We start from the raw sequence: 24135 nt of genomic DNA, 5'->3' as shown, positions 1-24135 counted from the left end.
TTCGTGATCTGGCAGCTGACCCAGAAGAGTAACACGGAGGAAGACTACCAACGCATACGCCGATGGGTCCGGAACGTCGACCTGTTTGGCAAGAGTGCGGTCCTAGCACCCCACAACATAGCTAACCACTGGTACCTGCTCGGTCTGGCAAACGCAGCAGTCACCCACCACGTCACCGACACGGAATGCTGGAAGGAACGATATATTTGGGTAGCAGACTCAATGCACAGGGCCAGAGTCCCCCACGCAACCCAGGTTTGGGCAGATTTCCTCCGGTGGGAATACATACAGCGGTACGGACACGACGGTTTTAAAGCGCAGGAACTAATACTCGAGGTGCCCCAACAACTCAACAGCAACGACTGTGGCGTCTACGTAGCCGAGAATATGGAGAGGGTTTTACGATACACAGGGAGCGGAGAAGGAATGCCCGGACTGTGTAAACAGCCGTTCACGGAGGAAATGGCGAGCAAGAAGCGCACAGAAATGCTGGCACGGTTCCTACGAGACGGCTGAAAGCCCAAGGAAACCATACAAAACACTACCACCACATACCACTCTCACGCAGCTCCACAACTAAGCACCGAGGACAACACCCACCCCATAATACCGGACACCAAAACGAAGCCACACACGACAACAGAAGACCTCCAAGTAATAACCATCGAGGCTAAAGACGCAGATGGACCAATGCTGGACCGATTCCCGGAGATAGCAGGGGAGGTACGGGACAAACTCCGACACATCGCCGAAGGCAGCACCTACTCCCGAACACGATTCGTGACAGAGAAATACCAGGTCACCATAATGAAAAGCAAGGCGCGCATACGACTACTGAATACCGGGGGCTCACTCTCCGAAGTGGGGGGGGGGGGGGTAGTTTGAGGACCAAATATAACACCATTAATTTAGCCCACACAAAACGACCCCACATCATATTCGATACAGCACTAACACAACAGCCAGTCACAAAAGGCTATAACAACAGACCAACCAACAAGTTCAATACAGCATACATCATATTCGATACAACACTAACACAACAGCCAGTCACAAAAGGCTATAGCAACAGACCAACCAACAAGTTCAATACAGCATTGACACAACAGCCAGTCACAAAAGGCTATAGCAGCAGACCAACCAACAAGTCTCAGACAACACAACGGGCAAGCACAACACTTTAATGCCAACACAACAAACTAACAAATCTCAGCAACGCAACGAGCGTTCGCAACATCGAACAGCAACCATGGCAACGCAACCATTTGAGCCAGCAATACCAAACAAAGCAATAAAAGGAGCAACACAGCAGGACAGAAGTTAGTTAGCACGGAGCTGTGGCCGTGACCAGAGCTACTTGTGGAGCGTCCCTTGAAGTTGTCGGTTCTACCATGCGGACAGGTCGTTTCACAGGAGTAAGTCGTGGCCTCAAGTAGTGAAAGTGTCGGTTATACCACCAAACACCGCTTGAGACTTCGCCAGCAACGGCACTACCACAGTAACGCGCACCCGCGAACAGGCAGCGTCCACCCGCCTGCGCCGACAGTAACAGCGCTACGCAAGCATATACGTTGGCCGCAGCAACACTACGCAAACATACAACGCTAGCCGCAACAGCATCATAGCTAATATATACGCTGGCCATACCATTACGCCAATCTACTACGCTGGCCGCAACAGCACCATAGCTAATACACTACGTTGGCTTCAGTACTGCGCCGATCTACTACGCTGACCACGACAGCGCCCCGATAATATACTGCGTTGACACAGCAAAGTTACGCAAATCTACTACGTCAACTGTACCAGAGTTACCCTCGTGCCGAAGCGCGGAGCTGTGGTCGTGACCAGAGCTACTTGTGGAGCGTCCCTTGAAGTTGTCGGTTCTACCATGCGGACAGGTCGCTTCACAGGAGTGAGTCGTGGCCTCAAGTGGTGAATGTGTCGGTTATACCACCAAACACCGCTTGAGACCTCGTGAACAACGGCACCACCACAGTGACGCGCCCCGCAAGCAGGTGACATTCGCCAGCCAAACTACCACGCTGGTCACAATCGCAAACATACTACGTTGGCCATAGCATTACGCCAATCCACTACCCCGGCCACAATCGCACATACACTACGTCGGCCACAGCATTACGCCAGCCACTACGCTGACCGCGACCGCACCACGCTAACATATTACGTGGACCACATCACTCCGCAAACATACGACGTTGGCCACAGCATTGCGCCAACCCACTACGCTGACCGCAAGCGCCAACATACGACGCGGGCCACAACAGCGCTACGCAAGCACATTTCGTTGGTCACCGTACCACGCTGGCCACATACTACGGTGACCACAACAGAGTCACGCAAATACACGACGTCAACCGCACTAGGGTTGCGTACATACACGCCAACGCAAGGCGTCACCGAAACACGTTTTACACGCACCCAGGCAACGACCAGCCGGGCGTCCTAACGGGACGTTCCTAACGGGACACGCATGCCGACGCAGGGCGTCACAAGACACATTTACACACACACAAGCAACGACCATCGAGGCGTCAGAACGGGACACGAGTACCGTTGGCCCACCACGCAGTATAGAGCAAGCATACAGTGAAACGAAAACAACAAATATTTCTTCTTTTGATTACGTAAAATTTTTCATTTTAATTATAGTGTACATACATATATAGAATTAGAGAAATAAAGTGAATTTATATGAAAACGATTTGCACGGTGTCCCAAATTTACAAATCTATTGTAAGCGAACCTTGGACACGGCGAGTATACCCCTAGCACTTATTGAAGAAGCGCCGGGACGGAAAAAGCTTCGTTACAACCGTCTGCCGGGTCTGCTAGTCTTATATATAAAATTCTCATATCACAGTGTTTGTGGTTGAACTCCTTCGAAAAAGCACGACTGAATCTCATGGAGTTTTTGGAGCATATTGGGTCGGTCAGAGAACTCATTTAAATAATTAATTTTTTTTAGACAAAATTTTTGGTTTTAATTTTTTCAAAAAGACACATAACCCTTTTGGACTGGGGATAAGGGAAGAAGAATAAAAAGAACTGTAGAGAAGAAAAACGGGGGAAGCAGAATGAGACAGAGAAAGAGATAAAATTAGACGAAGATGGGGGAGGAAGAGTGGGAGTAAAAAAATTATTAAAAGTTATGCAGCTAGACAAAAGTTAGGGCAGAAAAATGTCTGCCGAGTCTGGTAGTAAAATATATTACTTCACCTTGAAACATAATCAATTTCGCAACTGCTATTTCACAAAATTAAAATTATCTTTTTTCAAAAAACAACAACTTCAGGTGAACACTTTATGCGCCAGCTTCATTAGAAAATGTTAGGCTCCATTGAAGAATTCATTTGTTCATCCAATCTTAACAACTTCCCTGTCCCCATACAAAGCGCTTTGAGAATGCCCCACGCCCATTATTTTTTTGTATTGCTTAATTGAATAATATGAATATATATTATATAATATTATTTTTATAAATATTTTGACATATATTTACCTTATTTTGGCTATTTTATTTTTTGAGTCAAATGTGACCCCTGAACGTAGCAAAAACAATTTTGTTTACCACATTCAATGAGTCACATGTGAACATATATGACCATCAGAAATAATTTAAGTTTTCGAATCACAATAACGGTAAATTGATATATAAATGTCAAAATCGTGTATAGTGTGCTTTTTTTGTTTAATTGAAGCTAGAAGTATATACAAAAATTGAAGAAAATGAGAAAAAGGTATCAGAAAAAAAATTTCGAAATTTTCTTTCATTTTCCTAAAGTTTAGGTCTTTTGATATACGCTCATATAGAATTCACAAATATATAACGACACGTTCATACCAAGAAAGCGTCTTTAATTTGTATAAAGAAATAGGTCACATGTGACTCATGAACTTATTTCAATACGCTCTTAAGAGTCACATATGACTCATTGGACAGGGAAGTTGTTAAGTATAATTTCAATCCTATAAATTCTTAAGATCTTACAAGATTAAACTCTATGATAACCTCACTTACCTGAGCGTACTGTACACGAGCGTCCATCACCTTCATATCCCAGCGGACAAGAATCACATTGGGCACCGTTTAATGTGTCACGGCACTGTACGCCACTGCAAAGAAAATTACAAAAACATGTTGAAGTAATTATTTGACCACAAAAAAAAATGTATTTAAAAAAATTATAAAAAAAAAAATTAAGTAACAATCCATTCACATTTATGTTAGCAATTCATGGACCTTGAACGACGATTTATCAATGTACTTTGTAAGTACTCAACACCAGCGCAAATAGTCAAAAGTGCTCAGTCGCACTCACTCGATGTTCTATTGTTTGTTGTCTAATGTTTTGTGTCGCCGAAAAAAAGGTACAACAAGAAGAGTGATATGCGCATGCGCGGCATAAACTCTGTAGAGATGAAGATGATTTATTTGCTCAGCAGACAAATTACAATTACAAGAAAAGGTTATTAAAACGTTTACGTAACGATAGGATTTTCAAATGGATAATCACCCTCGGGTGATTTAATAAATCAACGAGTTGGCAGAGTAAACATTTTTATATGTTGATTTTTTATACTCAGTTGAGCAGAGCTCACAGAGTATATTAAGTTTGATTGGATAACGGTTGGTTGTACATATATAAAGGAATCGAGATAGATATAGACTTCCATATATCAAAATAATCAGGATCGAAAAAAAATTTGATTGAGCCATGTCCGTCCGTCCGTCCGTTAACACGATAAATTGAGTAAATTTTGAGGTATCTTGAGGAAATTTGGTATGTAGGTTCCTGAGCACTCATCTCAGATCGCTATTTAAAATGAACGATATCGGACTATAACCACGCCCACTTTTTCGATATCGAAAATTTCGAAAAACCGAAAAAGTGCGATAATTCATTACAAAAGACCGATAAAGCGACGAAACTTGGTAGATGAGTTGAACTTATGACGCAAAATAGAAAATTAGTAAAATTTTTGACAATGGGCGTGGCACCGCCCACTTTTAAAAGAAGGTAATTTAAAACTTTTGCAAGCTGTAATTTGGCAGTCGTTGAAGATATCATGATGAAATTTGGCAGGACCGTTACTCTTATTACTATATGTACGCTTAATAAAAATTAGCAAAATCAGAGAAGGACCACGCCCACTTTAAAAAAAAAAATTTTTTAAAGTAAAATTTTAACAAAAAATTTAATATCTTTACAGTATATAAGTAAATTATGTCAAGATTCAACTCCAGTAATGATATGGTGCAACAAAATACAAAAATAAAAGAAAATTTAAAAATGGGCGTGGCTCCGCCCTTTTTCATTTAATTTGTCTAGGATACTTTTAACGCCATAAGTCGAACAAAAATTAACCAATCCTTTTGAAATTTGGTAGGAGCATAGTTTTTATGGCGTTAACTGTGTTCTGTGAAAAGGGGCGAAATCGGTTGACGCCACGCCCAGTTTTTATACACAGTCGTCCGTCTGTCCTTCCGCATGGCCGTTAACACGATAACTTGAGCAAAAATCGATATATCTTTACTAAACTCAGTTCACGTACTTATCTGAACTCACTTTATCTTGGTATGAAAAATGAAAGAAATCCGACTATGACCACGCCCACTTTTTCCATATCGAAAATTACGAAAAATGAAAAAAATGCCATAATTCTATACCAAATACGAAAAAAGGGATGAAATATGGTAAGGTAATTGGATTGTTTTATTGACGCGAAATATAACTTTAGAAAAAACTTTATAAAATGGTTGTGACACCTACCATATTAAGTAGAAGAAATTGAAAAAGTTCTGCAGGGCGAAATAAAAAACCCTTAAAATCTTGGCAGGTATTACATATATAAATAAATTAGCGGTATCCAACAGATGATGTTCTGGGTTACCCTGGTCCACATTTTGGTCGATATCTGGAAAACGCCTTCACATATACAACTACCACCACTCCCTTTTAAAACTCTCATTAATACCTTTAATTTGATACCCATATCGTACAAACTCATTCTAGAGTCACCCCTGGTCCACCTTTATGGCGATATTTCGAAAAGGCGAACACCTATAGAACGAAGGCCCACTCCCTTTTAAAAATACTCATTAACACCTTTCATTTGATACCCATATCATACAAACAAATTCTAAAGTCACCCCTGGTCCACCTTTATGGCGATATCTCGAAAATGCGTCCACCTATAGAACTAAGGCCCACTCCCTCTTAAAATACTCATTAACTCCTTTCGTTTGATACCCATATTGCACAAACGAATTCTAGAGTCACCCCTGGTCCACCTTTATGGCGATATCTCGAAACGGCGTCCACCTATAGAACTAAGCCCCACGCCCTTTTAAAAATACTCATTAACACCTTTCATTTGATACCCATATCATACAAACAAATTCTAAAGTCACCCCTGGTCCACCTTTATGGCGATATCTCGAAAAGGCGAACACCTATAAAACGAAGGCCCACTCCCTTTTAAAAATACTCATTAACACCTTTCATTTGATACCCATATCATACAAACAAATTCTAAAGTCACCCCTGGTCCACCTTTATGGCGATATCTCGAAAATGCGTCCACCTATAGAACTAAGGCCCACTCCCTCTTAAAATACTCATTAACTCCTTTCGTTTGATACCCATATTGCACAAACGAATTCTAGAGTCACCCCTGGCCCACCTTTATGGCGATATCTCGAAACGGCGTCCACCTATAGAACTAAGGCCCACTGCCTTTTAAAATACTCATTAACACCTTTCGTTTGATGCCCATATCGTACAAACGCATTCTAGAGTCACCCCTGGTCCATCTTTACGGCGATATCTCGAAAAGGCGTCCATCTATAGAACTTAGGTCCACGCCCTTTTAAAATACTCATTAATACCTTTCATTTGATACCCATATCGTACAAACGCATTCTAGAGTCAACCCTGATCCACCTTTATGGCTATATCCCTAAATGGCGTCCACCTATAGAACTATGGCCCACTCCCTCATAAAATACTCTTTAATGCCTTTCATTTGATACACATGTCATACAAACACATTCCAGGGTTTCCCTCGGTTCATTTTCCTACATGGTTATTTTCCCTTATGTTGTCACCATAGCTCTCAACTGAGTATGTAATGTTCGGTTACACCCGAACTTAACCTTACTTGTTTTTATTTGTTTACAACAGAAAGTCATCAGTGAAATTTAACTATTACAAATATGATTGTGGTAAGGGATAATCTTAAAAAGGCACGCTGCTCAAATATATACAATTGTGAGCACAAAAATAGCAGCAAAATTTATTAGCTAACAATTTTTAAATGTTTTTATACCTTGTAAGTCCATAAAGGAGAAGAGGTAGACCAACCAATAAGTATACAGAAATGATCAGGATGAAGGAGCTGAGTTTATTTAGCCATCTCCGTCTATCCTTCTGTCTGTTTGTATGCAGACTAGTTCCTAAATTTTTTAAATATCTTGATAAAATTTGGTGAACGGGTATATTTAGGTGTCTGATTACACATTTTTCGGAACCGGCCGGATCGGACCACTATAGCATATATCCCCCATACAACCGATTTTTCAAAAAGAAGGATTTTTGTCATATATTCCTCAATTTATCAGATTGAAGATTCATACTACACCATATGCTTTCGTATATTGTACATATTGTTGTCTGAAAAAATGATTGAGATCGATCGTTTATATAGCATATATCCCATACAACCGATTGTTCAGCTAAGAAGCCTTTCGTAATTTCTGCCCCATTTTAACAGCTAGAAGCTTCAAATTTTACCGAATACTTACGTATATAGCATATATTGTTGTCTGAAAAAATCATAGAGATCGGTTGTATATATATTATATACCCCATATAAAATGTTATATCTGCCGCCTTTTTAACGGCTAGAAGCTTCAAATTTCATCAAATGCTTACGCCTACATCATATGTATATTGTTGAGATAAGTGATTCATGGTGATAGCTATATCATAAAGACCACAAAAAACGTGAAACTTTCCATCCTCACACGATGACTGAACGGTTAACAAACACATTCAGCTTTTGCCTTTGTTGTTGTGCAAATTTTTCCAAATGCCTTCTTTGGACAGTACATGCTTTTTGTGCTTTCTTATTCCAAAGATACGCTTTGTTGTTGGCAGGTGCATTTTTTTAGCCCCAGAATAAGAGGCGAGCTAGCCGGAATGAGAGGAATCTTCAGACTCCAGCTTATTCGGAGATATTAAAGGGAGCTAACGCTGATGCTCCTGTTGCTCCCGCGAAGAATATGAACGAAGTTGCGAAGCAGTCCCTCATTGTAGCACTAATAGATTGTAGCTACCCCAATGGGCAGATGTCTACCGAAATGTGGAGATCCGTAGAAGTGGAGCTAATTAGTATTGTGATAAAAAAGATGATGCATAATGAACCAAAAATAAAGCGCTACCAGCCTTCAAAACAGCTGAATGGTATAATGGGGTAAACTGATTACCTGCACCAATAACGCAAATTTGGAAAGGTTTACAGGGAGTTGCTCCAGACCTTCAAAGACAAGGTGGCGTATGATTGAAGATGATGGATAGACCACTGATCCCCATGATACCAAATACCAAGGTTTGGATACCACATGTGGTAAAGCCGGGAGACACGCTAAGCATGCTGAAGCAATAAAAGCTGAATATACAATCACGGTATTGGAAGGTACTTCATATATCCCGACCACGGAGGGTAGCTGCAAATTAATCAGGAACCGCACTCACAGTTGGCGAGAATGTCCAGGGGCGCTTGTAAGAAGATCATTGCCAGGAATTAAGGTATAGGGTTAGTCATCTCCATAGCTGTATAGCAATGAGAATAAATGTATTATCATTCCCGCAGGAATCTGCACGATCTTGAAATCTTCCCTCGTAAGCCTGTTTTTCTGGTGAAAATTTCGAGCACTATTCCAAGCAGCCAGCCTTTAAAGGTGCTGGAATTCACGCCATTCTGCCTCACATTTTGTTTTTTCAAACTAGGCGCCTTTCTTCCTTCTTCGCGTAACGAAAACGCGAGCATACTCCACAAGGTGGTGGTCCGTGTCGATATTTGGACTTACTAACTTACGAGGTGGTCGATTTGGGTTCGTTTTCCTCAATCAGGGGGCAGCCAATTAACTTGGTATTTTTATGCTGGAACTGGAAATGTTATATCGTGGAGGTGGAATATAATGAGTCTGCGCACAGACGGTAAATTCTTTTGGCATATCATGTCCGCTAAACTTCGCTCTCAGACTCCAATATCCAATTCTCGCAGATGAGGACTGCTGGCTTCCCAGGGAGTCAAGCGTAACTCTGGTTCAACTTCGATCTGGATACTATAACAGGACAAACACTTGATTATCTGGAATCAACCCCGCATACGCAACCGTCCATTTTTTTTTAACTGTAATGTAGAACCAATGCAATTAATAGCAATGTTCAGCCCTGCTCAAACCGCGATATTCCGCTGACTTCCTACGATTTCGGTATCGATTTGTGATTGGCATTACCTTTTGGATGGGGTCAAATACTTAACACAACAACAACAAGATGTAGTTTGAGAAGCTAAGGCAGATGGAAAAATAAATAGAGAGTGAGGTGGAATGTGAAAGAGAGAAGAATAGTAAGAGCGAGAGGGAAGTGAAAAGTAGGGTTCTCTCTCGACGAACAAAAAGCACGATTTACAAGTTGACCATCATACCTGTCCTAATGTATGGCTCGGAATCATGAAACGTATCGAGAGACGATGGAACGGTTCTTGCAGTATTTGAGAGAAAATTTCTCCGGATGATTTGTGGTCTTCCGCGTGATGACGACGGCAACTTTCGAAGGAGGTATAATGATGTGCTTTATGAGTTTTACGCAAAGATGTTATGCGAACGGACGATGGCGCTCCGTTCACGAAAGTATTTCAATTGACACCGCAGAGGTAGGGAAGACCACCACTGAGTTTAAAGTGGCAGGTGGAGCATGTCTCGACCTCCCTTTGTGCTCCCAATTGGCGTCAGTTATCGCGAAACAGGCATAGTTCGCGTGACTTGTTACGAAACAGCTAAAAACGCTTAAGCATTTAATTAAGCGCCCATTAATAATGATTATGATGCGGGAGAGTGAAGCTGGTTAGGTTAGGTTAAACTGGCCGGTCAATAAAGACCTCACATGGACTGAGTGTGTCCATAGTGTACCAGAATTTGTTTGACGACCAAACGGAAGAATCCCAAACAGGTACCAGGGCATATGTTATAGAATAATTCCGTCCTCTTGTAAAATACTAGCAGTTTTCTAGGACCCAGCTTAATTACTGCCTCAAGATCTGGCAACTCTGCCGCCCCTAATATCTGGAGCCTTGATATGGCGAGCGCAGGACATGAACACAGAACGGTCTCAACCGTTTCTTCTTGCAGCTCACACTTCCTACACTTGCTCTTACTGACGAGGCCTAACTTATTTATAAGCATGTGGCGCCAGAAGGCAGTGTCCAGTCAGTATGCCCATCGTGAGTCTTAAGTCTTCTCTCTTCAGAGATATGAGCCACTTTGTGAGTATAATATCGTAGGCTTTGCACATGACCTTAGAAATTTTGCAGCCCCGCGCTTTTGTCCACGCCTTTCCTGCTTGATGGATCATATGCAACTCCTGTCTCCTTTTGATTTCTCCCAAACGGATTGGGACGTCTATCGTCGACTCAGGGAGTGCAACACCTTCCCTTGCCAACTCATCGATCTTTTCGTTACCTTCTATCCCTTTATGACCGGGGAATCCGTAAAGATGTATGATCCGGCCTGAGCGAAGTTTTTCCAATGCTTCTTTGCATTCCAGAACACTTCTTCATGGAGTACTGTGTGAGATTATTGCCTTAGTCGCATCCTGACTATCAATGTATAAATTAACGCGACTGCAGCTTAAGCACGCTTCCTCCAGAATTTCTGTTGCTTTCTTCACTGCTATAATCTGCGCTTGCAAAACGCTGCAGTAATCTGGCAGCCTATAGGATCTACTTATTTCTGGATCGACACAGTAAACAGCAGACCCAACCCCTTCCATTAATTTGCAACCATCCGTATTCACGTGTATAGCATGTTCTGCCATTTCTGCACCCCGGTACCAACCCTCCGGCTCAATTGTGGCCCAATATCTCTTTCGAAGCACAGGCACGGCACCATATATTCAGTTTGCACGATATTAGATGGCGCTATACTGCTGTGTCCACAAGGCCTGCACTCAAGCTGCAGTGAAGCTGGGAGTGAAAACACTTTTCGATATAAATGAAAGCCACGTTTTAGGCAAGACAAACTTTAACGGATCTGCGGGATTTCGGGATTTTTGTTAGTTTAAAGTAGCGGTATTTTCATTACTAATACACACCTTGTATATTCTGGATTTCTGTGAGTTTTTGTTGTTTTCTTTTATTAGGGACTTGTTCGCCTACGCACTTAGTTACACGTTCCCATTCCCAGTTGAACTCGTATTCGCATTCTCGACCGTTCGCCTTTACCATTTGCCATTCGCTACTTTTGTGTGAAATATTATAGAAGCGAGGTTTAGATATGTATGCGTGTGCATAATAGGTAAGTGATCGCAAGGAATGACTGACTGGTCACTCATTGTACTACTTAGCTAAAAGAATTCCCATGCGATCAGAAACAAATTAATAATGTAGAAATACTTAAGTATGTTTATATATATCGGTATGTATGTATATATGCAGGCATATGAGAACGTATTAAAAGGTAAAAAAAGTAAAGCTTTCAACTTTAGCCCAAGAAATCGACACAGACAAATTTATCTATGAAATCGTCAGCTGCCATCCTACTGAAACTTATACACAACTACGACCTCAATCCCTATGAGCTTCTACGATATGATGGGTGTGCCCATTCAAGTGATATAATGACTTGATCTATGTATGACTTTATTTGCTTTGTAAACTGCCAGTAATTAGTGTGCATATGTATTTGCTTTATTGTATAACATGAGCCTTTGAAAGATGGCGCAACAATGACTACCTGGATGAGAAATGACTTCACATGAAGATGTGAAGCTGTAGGCTTTGAAGGCTCAACTAAACAGCAACTAAATTAGTAAAGCAGTAATATAACAAATGACTCATAGTCGTTCATACATAGCTACACATAATTATAAGCACAACAAATTTTTGCCTCATTCTACGTCTATAGAGACTCGAGCGAACGTAGTTCATGATTCACATCCACCGTTGCTATACGCCCACGTAATTATACCTTTCATGAAAATGAAATGGTATATTAACTTTGTCACGAACCTCAAATTTGTAAGTCCTTAAAGGAAAATAGTTAGACACACCAATAAGTATACCGAAATGATCCGGATGAAGGACTGAGTTGATTTAGCCATGACCGTTTGTTCGTCTGTCTGTTTGTATGCAAACTAGTCCCTCAATTTTCGAGATAGCTTTATAAAATTTGGTGAGCGGGTATATTAAGGTGTCCAATTAGACTTTTGTCGGAACCGGCTGGATCGGACCACTATAGCATATATCCCTCATACAACCGATTTATCAGAAAAGACGATTTTTGTCATATCTTGCTCAATTTATCAGATTGAAGCTTCACACTTCACCATATGCTTTCGTATATTGCACATATTGTTGTCCGAAAAAATGGATGAGATCGGTCGTTTATATAGCATACATCCCTCAAAAGCGATTGTTCAGATAAAAATCTTTTCCCAATTACTGCTCCATTTTAACATATAGAGGCTTAAATTTCACTGAATGCTTACGTATAGAGCATTAATTCTTGTCTGAAAAAATTGTACAGATCGGTGGTATATATAGTATATATCCCATACAACCGATTGTTCAGATAAGATACTTTTCGTAATTTCTGCCCCATTTTAACAGATAGAAGCTTCAAATGTTTACGTCAATATTTTTGAGATAAGTGATTCATGGTCTTAGATATTTCATGCAGACCACAAAAACGTGAAACTCAGGGTATTATAACTTTGATTGGATAACGGTTAGTTGTACAGGTATAAAGAAATCGAGATAGATATAGATTTCCATATATCAAAATCATCGGTATACAAAAAAATTTGATTGAGCCATGTCCGTCCGTCCGTCTGTCCGTTAACACGATAACTTGAGTAACTATTTAGATATCTTCACTACACGAGCTTATCTGGACCGAGAATAGATTGGTATTGAAAATGGGCGAAATCGGATGATAACCACGCCCACTTTTTATATATATAACATTTTGTAAAACACTAAAAACCTGATTATTTAGTAAATAATACACCTAGAATGTTACAATTTGACGTGTGGACTGATATTGAGACTCTAGATAAAAATTAAAAAATTTTTTTTAAATGGGCGTGGTACCGCCCACTTGTGATAAAATCAATTTTACAAATATTAATCATAAATAAAAAATCGTTAAACCTATCGTAATAAAATTCGGCAGAGAGGTTGCCTTTACTATAAGGAATGCGCCCACTTTTATATAAACGATTTTTGAAAAGGGTCGTGGACAAATAAATAAGCAATATCTTTGCAAAGAATAGGTTTATATCAATGGTATTTCATTTCCCAAGTGTTTTTATAACAAAAAATAGGAAAAACTTTAAATTAAAAAAATGGGCGTGGCACCGCCCCTTTTGTGACTAAGCAATTTTCTATGTTTCGGGAACCATAACTCCAAGAAAAATTAACGGATCGTAATAAAATTGGGTACACATATTTTCTCTATAGCAGGAAATATTTCTAGAAAAAATGGACGGGATCGGTTAAAGACCATAGCAACTTAGATATAAAACAAGTTTAAAAGGGTCGTAGACTAGAATAATAAGCTATAACTTCGCAATAATAGTTTTGAATCAATGATATTTCACTTATCAAGTTTTATTGTAAAAGGAAAGACATTTTTTTTTTAAACGGGCGGTGCCACGTGTTATGTAGAAAAGTAATTTATCTGAAATGAAATGTACAATTGAGGCTCACGCTGAGTATATAATGTTCTGTTACACCCGAACTTAGACACCTTTACTTGTTTATTTTATATTTATCTTAAAAATCGCTAAGGTATGCACATCTGTTCATTGTACATTTCTTATCTTATACAACCGATTGTTTGGATATTACTAATGGGATAAGATTATTGTTCGGCCCCATTCATGAAAGGTATGAAGTCTTCGGCACAGCCAAAGACAGTCCGTCCTTACTTGTTTTATATTGATTTTTTTTTAAATATTTAAAAAGCTCTACACTTTTGCTAAGTGTGTCGGTTATTTTTAAAAAGACGCCTATCATGATTAAGCGTACTTATGTTTGTACTTATCTAGGTATGTATTTATGCACAAAGAAAAGCTGACAGGGAATGATCTACAATGTAAGTAATAAATGAATGAAATGCTAAGAATATTTTGTGTTTTTTGATTGAGTGACAGCCTTGAATTCTTAAGTGTTCTTGCTAATGTCATTCTCATATCGAGTACGCATTAATGGTGGTTAGTAAAGTGGCACTTATGCCAAAACACCAATCAGATTTGGACTAGTTTTGATAGAAACTCATACACCCACTACCATGCTTAAGAAACTTACAAGCTTGTCGATCAATGAAGTCGAGACTTTTTTAAGTTTAACTTTTTAAAGCTTTTAGAAATATTTTAGTTGTGTTCTGCTTAAATGTTAGCCGTCACAAACCACCGCCCTTCGTCTCAAAGTCTCAACATGTTAGGAGGTTGGGTGGCAGCTGCCAAGTTTACAGCTCACTTATAATAAAAAAATACAAGGCACCATAAAACTCAGAGGAGATCTGGGCCGAGCTTTTCGCGCAATTTGCATAGTGCTACTTTCAAATTTTTCCTATAGTTTAGTGGGATGGGACCTAAATGCTTTATGCCGACTCCGAACGGTATATGTAAGCAGTTTTGGTTAAGCTGGGAAGCTTTTCATGACAGAAATACACTGGGAGTGTTTGCCAAAGCAATGCCGAAGGGCGACCCTGCTTAGAAAAATTATTTTTCTGACTGAAAAAAACTTGTTTCTAAATTTTTGATGTTGCTTGTCCGGCGCTTAAACCCAGGAACTTCGGTGTGGTAGGTGGAGCACGCTACCACCACAATACAGCGACTGCTTAGCTCGTCACGAATTCCCGTCCTCCTTCTCAAGATCTCATCATGTTAGATCATGTCAGGAGGTTTGGTAGCAGCTGCCAAGTTTACAGCTCACTCATAATAAAAAAAAAATACACGATGTGCACGAGATGCACGATATAACTCAGAGGAGATCCTGGCCGACCTTCTCCCTCAATTTGCGTAGTGATACTTAACAAATTTTCCAATAGATTGGCGTGATGGGACCTACATGTTTTATCCCGACTCCGAGCGACACATACTCGCACAAGCAGATACAATTTCGCTGGGAAGCTTTTCATGTCAGAAATAAACTGGTAAAGTTTGCCAGAGTAATGCCAAGGAGCGACTCCGCTTAGAAAACTTCTTTTTCTAGTTGAAACAACTGTATTCTAAAGGTTTCACTAAAGGCCTTGTACCTAGCCATTTCGGTATGGTAGGCGAGCACATTTCCACAACACCACCGCGGCCACCATTAGAGGATATCGATCACAATTTGTGAGTGATCGCACCTATTGATGGGGCGTATCACTACTACATGAAGAAGAAGAAGAAGAAGATGGAGCACCAGCCATATTACTGTAGTTGATGGAGAGGAATCGTTTACAAGAAGGCAAAGAACGCAGCGCCAATAAAAGCAAGTTGAACCATGAGAACACGGACTTTCCACTAGTGTTTCAGTTTTACTAAATTAAGACGACAGCAATCTCTGACCACAGACCATCCAAGACTGTTCTTATAGAGGCAAGAAGAAATAATGTAGGGAAAGTTATGGCACTGTGGAACTTCATTGAGAGGTGGCTGGCTATCTATCAAACAGCTCGAGTTTAGATATCAATCGATATCGACCTTCCACTAGTGTTTCAGTTTTGCTAAATTAAGTCGACAGCAATCTCTGACCACAGACCATCCCAAGACTGTTTCCTATATAAGCAAGAAGAAATAATATAGGGAACGTCATGGTAGTGTGCGCTTAATTGAGAGATGTCTATCTATCAATCAGCTCGAGCTTAGATATCAATCGATATCAACCTTCCACTAGTATTTCAGTTTTACTAAATTAAGACGACAGCAATCTCTGACCACAGACCATCCCAAGACTGTTCTTATAGAGGCAAGAAGAAGTAATGTAGGGAAAGTTATGGCACTGTGGAACTTCATTGAGAGATGTCTATCTATCAATCAGCTCGGGCTTAGATATCAATCGATATCGACCTTCCACTAGTGTTTCAGTTTTACTAAATTAAGTCGACAACAATCTCTGACCACAGACCATGCCAAGACTGTTCTTATATAGGCAAGAAGAAATAATAAAGGGAAAGTCATGGCACTGTGGAACTTCATTGAGAGGCGGCCATCTAAGATGGTCGACAGTCAGCTCGAGCTTAGATATCACTCGTTTTCGAAGTCCTGAATTTACTGAGGCAAAGTTGAAACCTCAGATGTTTTCCCACATTCTACATTTTTATGTACATATCTTCTTCCTGAGTACTAAAAAAAATTTACTAAAAATCAATCAATAATTTCCGATACACGTCACACCTAAATTCCTCTTAAACGCATTCTTTATCGCCAGCTAAACAACATGAAAAATGAATATCCAGTCAAAAGTGTTGGCACCAACGACTCAACAGGTGATCGTGATAATGTCGTTTTATGTATTTTTTACTGCCAATTTGTCAGATAAATAGCATGCAAATAAAAATGAAAACAAAATGCAAACACATACATAAGTATGTATATGTGTGCACTGGAGGATCCACAAAACACACACACACACAACTCAACATATGGCATCAATGTTTTACCTTTATTATGACTTCAAAGGGCAGCTACTTAGTGATGATAAGGCGCCTTCATATGCCACACCGAGTGTATAAGAAAATCGATAAAACATGCTTACTACGTTAGTTGGTGCACATTTTTAACATCGACATAAAAGAGTTTAAAGTTATTTCTTATCCATTTTAAATGAAGTTTTCTGTCACTCGGATAATTTATTTCACTTTTGTGTGAAAACTTGTAATTGTGTGAAGTGTCATAAAGCCAAGTTGCAGCGGTACGTGGGTGACTTTAAAAGTCTTCAGACAAAGCAATACTTACAAAGGGTTTAATTGAGTTGAGAGGCATGTTTAATCATGATTTTGTTAGCAAAATTGTGGGTATATAGTTTATTAAGCCACAAATATACTCGGCAGATTTTGTCCTGCCCGAAAACTGGTTTACCTTCATTCAAAAAGTTAGCCGCGCCTCCCCTCTTCTTTCTATATACCATTCTCGTCTATTTCCATCCTTTATTCCATGTATCTCCCTGCAACTCCCCTTCGAACTCTCACTCGCACTCCAACTCCCACTCTCACTCCCACTTCAACTCCCACTCCAACTCCCACTTCTCCCCCAGCTGCCAATCATTTTCACTCTCACTCCCATATCCACTCCAACTCTTACTCCCACTCCCATTCCCACTCCCAATTTTACTCTCGCTTCTACTTCCACTCCTGATATAACTCCCACTCCCATTCCAACTCGAAGTCTCACTCCTACTTCCACGTTCGCACTTCCACAAATTTTGCAAACCTTCAAATATTTGCGAAGTTAGAGCGCATTTAAATTTTTCCCAGTAACGGCACCGACTACTTTTCCAAAAAAAATATTGTTTACCACATACATACGATAACACAGAGAGAAATAATTTCAAGATCTGCAACGTCCCGTCTATTTTAGATTCCGGTTTTATTTTAACACGTGTTCAATTCTGGCGAATATTAGGCAAAAACTCTTTTCTAATTTCGAAAGATCTACTATTTGATTCTTTCTCTGCCCGACTCATGGCAATAAAGATGTTACGAGAAACTCATTTATATTTCGAACAGACCTAATTCTACGTGCAAGCGATCAGTTTCTTCTTGATTACCGCTATTTAGTCTAGAACATAAGACTGAGCTCTTAACTGAAAACTTAGGTCTTTCGAAATCTGATACTTCAAGTGCAGAGAGTATTCAATAATATCGCCGTAGCACCATTCTTTACATTTGTAGAGCTCATATTGGTTGCCAACAACTAGCTCAAGGAAGTTTCAACTCGAATATTTCATGAGCTGAGTGCAGGGGTTTTCCGAACCGGAAGTCGATGCATTTACAGACGGTGTATATGTTCTAAGCCCAATAGTAAGAACTATCCCAACACGACATAGCAAGATGTATGCTTCTTTAAAATTTGGTGGATGACATTCTGTTAGATGACTTTGCCAATACAACTTTGTGATAGTACTAGCTCAGATAATTGGTACAGTTGCTGAATAGTTCTTTGGCTTAATTGTCATAGCTTAACTTTAGGAGCGAGGGCGAGGAAGCTTTTAGAAGTGGCAATGTCGTCGGATAACGAATCAGCTATAAGGGTGGTATGAGTCTAGTATTTGTCCGGAGCCTTATTCTTGGTAGGGTTTTTACATGGTCATCCTCAGTAATGTTGGTTTATTCATATAAGCCCACTGTGCCTAGTGCACGCACATACTTCCAATCAGATATGCCATTTTTCTACACTCTTTAATGAGTGAAGAATGGCAACTTCTTTCACCTCATATTGATTTCTTCTAAGGTGGGAGCTCGTTGGTACTCACCATGGTCGCATCATAGGTGTGACAGTGCAGTATTCCGTGATGATACCTGTAAGTAGCGGAATTCAACGGCTATTAAGGCAATAAACCTAAACAATACCTCATCAACAAGTGTCCTGGAATGCAAACAAGCATTGGAGAGACTTAGCCCAGACCAGACCATACACCTTTTCTTAGTTCTTAAAGGGATAGAAGGTAACAAAAAGGCCGACGTGTGGGCAAATGAGGGTGCAGCACTCGGTGAAGCGACGGCAGATGCCACAAATGTGGGTAGGAGTTGCATCTGATGCATCAATGACTGCAAAATTTCTAAGATCAAGTGCAAATCTGATGATATAAGAATTACAAAAATGCTCATATCTTTGAAGAGAGAAAACTTAAGGCTTATGATGGGCATACTAGCTGGGCACTGCCTTTTGGCATCAAATGCTGGCAGTAGCAACAGATATATGCAGTGCAGATTGAAGGGAGAGATGGTTGAGCACATTCCGTGTTTATGTCCTCTACTCGAGGTGAAGGCTCTAGCTACTAGGTGCGGCAGAGTTGACAGATTTCTAGGCAGCAATTAGGCTAGATTCTAGTATCTAAGCCCGATAACCTCCGAAGAGATTTTAGGCCGTGCTTCTCTTCCAATTTGTGCTTATTTGATTAATGCTCTCTAATTGTTAAGCATTTGAGCCAAGAACGCTTAGAACTTAGCTATATTCCCAGACTCAAAAGGCACCCCGCGTATGAGACATCTGAGCGTCACATGCCGCGTCGTACTACCATTGAAGCATTACCACTGCTAATAACATTGTACTACATATGCGGTATATAACCCAATAAGCACAACGAACGCGATAAGATCTCACATTCACTGAATGCGTCCATAGTGTTACCAGAATCTATTTGACTTCTGCACACATTAGATATGACGGGGCTGATTCTGGATGAGCAAGGGTTTAACCCAATACAATATCCAGATCAAAGTTGAGTTAGAGTGACGCGCGTCTCCCTGGGGATGTTGCTTTCCTCTACTGCGAATACAGGGCATTTATCTTTAAGGACGGAGTGCATCGGAATTTGTTGGCCTACGAATATGCCGCCTTTCTGTGAATGTCTCTGAGGGCCTTTTTGTGCTTCTTTTCTTAATGGTGCTTACGGAGATGACTTCTTATGTTCCTGGGTGGCGGGGCATCTTCAATCAGATGTCTGTTGGGATGCGCAGGTTTCTGGGTATTCAACAGATACTGCTTGTTTAGCATCTCATTTTTCTTCTTTATGGGAAATATTCTCGCCTCATTGTGTAGATTATATTATGGTGACATAAGAAGATATCCAGTGGCAGATCTTAGCGCGTTGTTTTGGCAGACTTGCAGTTTCCTCTAGTGTATTTTGCCATGTCCATGTTGTGAATCATACTTGTTTTTGTGTTTATTAGGTTACTAATACCAACGACTATTTACTCTCCTCTTCTGCTCCTTGGCGGCAACGAAGTTCGCCTTTCATTGATAATAAAATTTGACATTAACGACAATGTTGCCACAACGGATCTATGTATATATAGTTAAACAATAATTTATATATTATGCAAATTGCTGCTTAAAAATCAGTGTAACCCTATGAAATACAAATACAAAAAAACGAATCTCAAGGCATGTGAGCTGAAGGCGCGCTGAAGGAGTTCAAAAGAGTGCGCGCGCAAGCAATAATAAAAAATCCATATACGATCTAAAGTTGCCCATTCAAATTCATTATATTTGAAGATAGCACTCATGAGTTGATAACTAAGTAAGTATGTGGGTTTTTAATAGATAATCTTTTGTTTTTGTTGTTGTCCTCTCAGGTATATCAGTTACCTCAGTCGCGTTTATTGTTTTGTCTTAAGAATCTTTCTACTCGGTAGTGTTGTAATTTACGCTAAAATTTATGTGAATTTACCTTTAACCACCAACCAACCATAACAAGCATAATAACAACAAAAGCACAAGCATTGTTTATTTGGTCAATTCAACAAACAATAAAATCCCTTCATCCCTCATCGTTGGTATGCTTGCTTAGTTCAGTTACTGCGCAGGCGCACGAACGCTTTGTAACAGGTTGCCTGTTTGACGCTTGTTTTTTTATGTGCGCTACATGTGTAAGTGCATTCTGTTGATTCTGATTTTTTTATTTTATTTTTTTTTTACTTTTTACTGCATTTTATTGTAGTGCATGCGCCAATGTTGGTTTCATATTTCAATACGTTTTGTTTTCATTCAAATTTGACACAATAAGCATGCATTTAATGTCACTTTAACTTATTTATGTGTCATATTGTTTTGGTATTTAAAGTTTTTTTGTTTAGCATTTTTTTATGTTTGTACCTATACCCACGAGGTTTGGTGAGAGTTTTTTTTATCTAAGGAATCTAACTGGGGTAGACCTCACACTTCTTTTTAAATTATTGCAAATAAATGCAAGTGCATAATAGAGCAGTGCCCACGAGAGAAATTTCTTTATTTTTTATTTATTTTTATGGTTTATTTATTAGTTTTTGGGTTGGTTGTAGTTAGCTCTGCTCTCGCATATCAAAATATTTTATTTGTTTGAAATGTTTTTTATTTCAAATGCAAGACTTATAGAAAGTAAATTAAGGGAGTTTAGAATTTTGTGTATTTGACGTTGGAAATGTTGCTATAGCAAATATAAGCTACGGATCATGGGCAACTTTTTTATTTTACCTTTATATTAAGTCGCTTTCATGTTTGTTCCCTCATTTCCATACGAATTTTTGACCCACGCAGAAGTCTTTATTCAGTAACTTCCCGTTGAGCTAGACACTTGATACTTAGAACATAGTTCAGATCTGAGAGACATTACTATGCAAGTGAAAAAAAATCCGCTAAGTGGCGCACGGATCGAGATATACAGAAAATTAATTTCAAAATGGAAATTTTGCGATCGACTTTTAACTAACTTCTCGACGATCCAGAGACTTGAAACTCAGCACATAGTTTGCGAGTCGGTGGCACTACAATTCGTGGAAAACAAAATGCCGCCAGGTGGCAGACGAATCGAGATAAACGAAAATCCCTGAAAAAACGCAGGGAATCTTGCAATCGATTTTGGAGTAACTTCCCGGTGAGCTGGAGATATGAAACTTGAGCCGTAAATCAGAACACGGTGACAATGCCATATTGTATCAAAAAAGTTCGCTAGGTGGCGCATGGATCTAGATATTAGGAAAATTAATTTTAATTTGTGAATCTTTCAATCCATTTTTAACTAACTTCCCGATTACCTAGAGACTTGTAACTTAGCACATAGTTCGAGACCCGGTGACAATACAATTTATAGAAAACAAACTTCCGCTAGGTGACGTGTTAATTGAGATAACTACAAATCCCTGAAAAACGAAGGGAATCTTGAGATCGATTTTTGAGTAACTTGCCGATGAGCTCGAGAGTTGAAACTTGGGCTGTGGGTCAGAACCCGGTGACAATGCAACATTCGATCAGAATAAATTCGCTAGGTGGCGCATGGATCGACATATTAGGAAAACTAATTTTAATTTGGGTATCTTTCAATCCATTTTTAACTAACTTCCCGGTTACCTAGAGAGTTGAAACTTGGCACTTATTTAGAGGCCTGGTGACAATACAACTTATAGGAAACAAAGTTCCGCTAGGTGGCGCGCTAGTCAAGATAACTGCAAATCCTTTAAAAACGGGGGGAATCTTGCGATCGATTTTCGAGTAGCTTCGCGATGAGCTAGAGACATGAAACTTGGGTCGTAAGTCAGAGCTCGGTGACAATGCGATATTTTATCAAAAAAATCCGCTAGGTGGCGCATGGATCGAGATATTGAGAAAACTAGTTTTAAATTGGGAATCTTGCAATCGACTTTTAACTAACTCCCTAGAGATTTGAAACCTGAAATATAGTTTAAAACTCGGTGACAGTGTAATGTTAGATCAAAAAATTTGAGCTACGTAACGCACAAGTCGAACTATTTAGAAGATTAGGCCATACCTTCATGGCTAGCCTCCTGAGTGTTGCAGGCGTTGTAGAATTCCACCTCTTTGAAGGCCCAACTCAATGCACGTCCTTGCATACTCTTAGGCGTTCGCGACTTTCACCACGATTCTTTTAGACCTTTAGGTGTATGCGAATTTCACCACGATTTTCATCTGTGCAAATTAAGTAGCTGACAAACGAGGTTGAATTCGCTTGTTATGATGCGAGGTGGAATTTTGTTCTTTTCGCCAGTGTTGTCAGCGAAAATTCCACTAATTCTATTAAATATTGCTGTTTTGAACAAATAAATAAAGATAAGAATTTTCACTTAGGAATTACTTAAATTACTAATCAAAGTTGCAATTGACTTTTTGTAAGCAGTACTAAAAAATTGATAATAAAAAGATTATAAAAAAATTTCAAGGACTACCTTTATATAAATGGACAAAAAAATAGAAGGCAATTTTTCCATTAATACAGACATAGTCTTGTTGAATTTTAACTAAAAAATTTTAACAATAGCTCTTGTAAAAGAATTTTGGGATTTAAAATTATAAAGGTAGACTGCGTGTTTAAATTTTAAATAATCAATTAGTTAATCCCAGGTACATGGTTTGCCTTAAATTGAAAGATTTCGCTCCACCTTTATAGTTTTAAATCCCAAAATTCTTTTACAGGAGCTATTGTTAAAGTTCTTTAGTCAAAATTCAACAAGACTATGTCTGTATTAAAGGAAAAATCGCCTTCTATTTCTTGGTCCATTTATATAAAGGTAGCTCCAAACATTTTTTATCATCGTTTTATTTCATATTAAGAGAGTTCAGGATTTTGTGTATTTGACGTTGGAATTTTTTTTTAAATATAAGCTATTGATCGTGGACAACTTTTTTCATATTAAGGGAATTTAGAATTTTGTGTATTTGACGTTGGAAATGTTCCTATAGCAAATATAACACGCAGAAGGCAGACATGTGCAGAAAATAAGATGAATTTAGGAGATCTTCTTATCGGGATACTTCCTCGACAGTCTAAGGGCTAAATTGTAAGGATATTTGTTACTTAACAGAAACTTGTTTGAGAAAAAGTATCCTTCCCTATACCCACACAATAAACAAGATTAACGCTTAATTCTCATTACTTACATAAAACATGGTCGATCAGCGCAAGTGACGCCAGGCTTACAAATTTTACCATCTCCCACAAGGCCCATCGGACAGCGACCACACCTTAGACCGCTGAGCGTTTCATGACATTCAACACCTGCAAAGTGGTGACAAACCGTAAATGTTCAACATTTTACACATTTTTATTAACAAAATACAAAAATATGCAAATACATATGTTGTATGTGCTTTAGTTTATGCCTCTTTGTTGTTGTGCATATAC

The 24135-nt window shown here is 39.4% G+C and overlaps 1 protein-coding gene across 2 annotated transcripts in view; it reads right to left on the bottom strand.

Moving 5' to 3' along the window:
• The window catches only part of Tsp (Thrombospondin), a 72477-nt gene that overhangs the window by 9430 nt on the left and 38912 nt on the right, over nt 1-24135 (bottom strand). For both annotated transcript variants that reach the window (XM_067764929.1, XM_067764928.1), the window contains exons 8-9: nt 23892-24009; nt 4043-4137 (exon numbers count right to left, since the gene is read on the bottom strand). In XM_067764929.1, the coding sequence (XP_067621030.1) occupies nt 4043-4137; nt 23892-24009 (213 nt within the window). The remainder of the gene's footprint in view (nt 1-4042; nt 4138-23891; nt 24010-24135) is intronic.

Source organism: Eurosta solidaginis, chromosome 2 (genome assembly GCF_040869045.1).
Source record: "Eurosta solidaginis isolate ZX-2024a chromosome 2, ASM4086904v1, whole genome shotgun sequence".
NCBI lineage: Eukaryota > Metazoa > Arthropoda > Insecta > Diptera > Tephritidae > Eurosta > Eurosta solidaginis.
The sequence above is the reverse complement of the archived record's forward strand: the minus strand, read 5'-3'. Positions and strand labels throughout refer to the sequence as shown.